At 42.4% G+C, this 2509-nt stretch overlaps 1 protein-coding gene across 1 annotated transcript in view; it reads right to left on the bottom strand.

Moving 5' to 3' along the window:
• Positions 1-318: 318 nt before the first annotated feature.
• FAM120AOS (family with sequence similarity 120A opposite strand) overlaps positions 319-2509 on the bottom strand; it is a 4258-nt gene continuing 2067 nt past the window's right edge. The window contains exon 3 of the mRNA XM_011999448.1: positions 319-1529. Coding sequence (XP_011854838.1) covers positions 1443-1529 — 87 coding nt within the window. The 3' untranslated portion in view covers positions 319-1442. The remainder of the gene's footprint in view (positions 1530-2509) is intronic.

Raw genomic sequence — 2509 nt, 5'->3', positions numbered from 1 at the left:
GACCTCTTCCTTTGTCATCAGCAAGGTCACAGGCCTGAGCTGCAAGTCTTAGCTGTTTCCAGAAGGGTGACTGTGTGCTCCCACCTATATCTGAGGTCCTAGACTCCTCAGAGGAAGTCAGCTTCATGTGATCTAGGCTACTCAAGCCTGGGGCTGGGGCGTTTTCATATTCTGGTATGAGACTTGCTTTCTCTGGAAACATCTTTATGGTTTACACAAATGCACAGACCACTTAATAATAGCTAGTCTCTAAAATGTACACCTTAAAATGGCTTTGTACTTATGGAAATTCCTAATTTAAAAAAAAAACTCATTTGATTTATATCACATTGTAAAATATAGTTTACTTCAAAATATGATCCTGAAGATTCCATCAGGCAGTGTTTAAGGGCTGACTATAAAGTTTTAGCCCTTAACAGAGTATACTCAACTGAGTACTGTCTTTCAAAGCAGTCCCTGTCAATGTTTGTCCATTGATTCCATAGCAGCTCCCACTGCCCACCCTGCTTGAGAAGCCTCTTTGAAAGTTGCCTAGAGTCTATAGCACTCATCTGAAGGCCCTCCACGAGAACAACTCTTCCTTCTCTCTTCCACATAGACACTTTTGCATCAGCCCAAAGCTATTTGGACACAAGTGTGGTGAACACGGTAAGAAAAAAACAAACTAAGCATCAAAAACAAAAAGCAGGCAGTGCTGCATTAGACTGAAAGTGAAAGCTGGAAACTCTAAGCACCTATGAACCGCCAGAGCAGTGTTGGTTGCTTTTACCCACACAGTCTCCTTTGGTGTTCTGATGCTTGGGAAGCAGTATCCCTATTGACAATGACCCTAGCTTGGAGGGCTGACAATTGCTGAAAGTGATGCTGTTTATAAATGGTAGAGTCAGGACCCACACATGGGTGTGGTCTGCCTGCAAAGTACATGTGGAATTCGGAGATGGGATTACCATCCCCGCTATAAAGGGCAATATGATCTGTGGCCAAGAGGGTTGTACAGGGTACTTAGTTACACAGATCACACCGATCCCCTTCTCCTCTTTCTTTTTTCTATGCAAGTATATAATCTATTTGTCTATATGTCTGTCTACCTTGGTAGATTGGGCTCCTTGAAGAAGGGATTACATTTTCTTCATCTCCATATCCCCAGTAGCTTGCTAATGCCCGGTATACACCAGGGACTCAGTCGCTGTTTGCCTTATTTTCTTATTCACACTACTCTGACTTAGGACATGTCACTTTCTCCTCTTGACCTTCACATTCAGATGTGTTAATAGAAGTGGATAAAGACCACTCTAGCTTTAAAACACCCTCCAATATAGAGAGAACTCTGAAAGCAGAAGCAGAAGCTGAGGAACAGTGAATAGAGCGTTTTCCTTCACACAGTGGGCATTAGGGTGGTATCCTGTCCCTTGAATGCCTCTGCAGAATTTGACCCTACTTTTTCAAAGTGGACTCAAGAATGATCTTAGTGTTGGTGGTTTTGTGGTTTTCCTCGAGACTTTGTTATTGACAGAACAGCTTCTGGAAATCTGAAAAGAAAAAAAACAGGCAGTTTACATATTAGTTTGGAATATGAAATGTATTTTGTCATGGTCTCCAGAGTCTGAATATGGATCTCCGTGGAGCTCTCCTATGCTCTGCTACTGCTAGCTCATGCTACTAGAGAGAGAGCAGAGCCTGAAGATCAAAACACTTCTCAACTGCTGACACACTGCTGCAGTGTGGTCAGTTACTGATCTACCATTTATGAAGCAGGCCTACAGATGTGTGTGTTCTTCTGGGTAATTAAAATTGATAACTAATTAACAGAGCTGGTGCTAGGTAAACGTTATAGGTTAGAATCCCAAGTGTGGATTAATTTGCTCTCTTCACAGACTCCCTGCTTAGCTCCAGCCTGCTGGTCTCCCAACATATGCTAACGATTACATGGGCAGGATCAAGGTCTCTTATTACCTTGTTTGAAAAAATGGAAACTCATCTGTTATTGCTGGTGGTTAGACACCTCCCCTAAGTAAAATATTAATTAAAGATATTAGGCCGGGCGCGGTAGCTCACGCCTGTAATCCCAGCACTTTGGGAGGCAGAGGCAAGTGGATCACTTGAGGTCAGGAGCTCAAGACTGGCCTGGCCCACATAGTGAAACCCCCTCTCTACTAAAAATACAAAACTTAGCCAGGTGTGATGGTGTGCACCTGTAATCCCAGCTACTCTACAGGCTGAGGCAGGAGATCACTTGAACCTGGGAGAGGGAGGTTGCAGTGAGCTGAGATCACACCACTGTACTCCAGCCTGGGCAACAGAGCAAGACTCCATTTTGGGGGGCAAAAAATAAATAAAATAAATATAAAATAAAAAAAGAAAAAGTCCCCAATTATTAGTTGTCATATTGTGACCCCCAAGAAGACATAACTTTTTATTAAATTTTAAACACAGATGTTTATTTTTACCTCAACATTTAAGCAATTTAACTTCAAACAACCCCCAAATTTGAGCTGAGAATGCAGAGTAT

Source organism: Mandrillus leucophaeus, unplaced genomic scaffold, assembly GCF_000951045.1.
Source record: "Mandrillus leucophaeus isolate KB7577 unplaced genomic scaffold, Mleu.le_1.0 Scaffold593, whole genome shotgun sequence".
In the NCBI taxonomy this organism is placed as follows: Eukaryota; Metazoa; Chordata; class Mammalia; order Primates; family Cercopithecidae; genus Mandrillus; species Mandrillus leucophaeus.
This window is presented reverse-complemented; position numbering and strand designations above follow the sequence as displayed.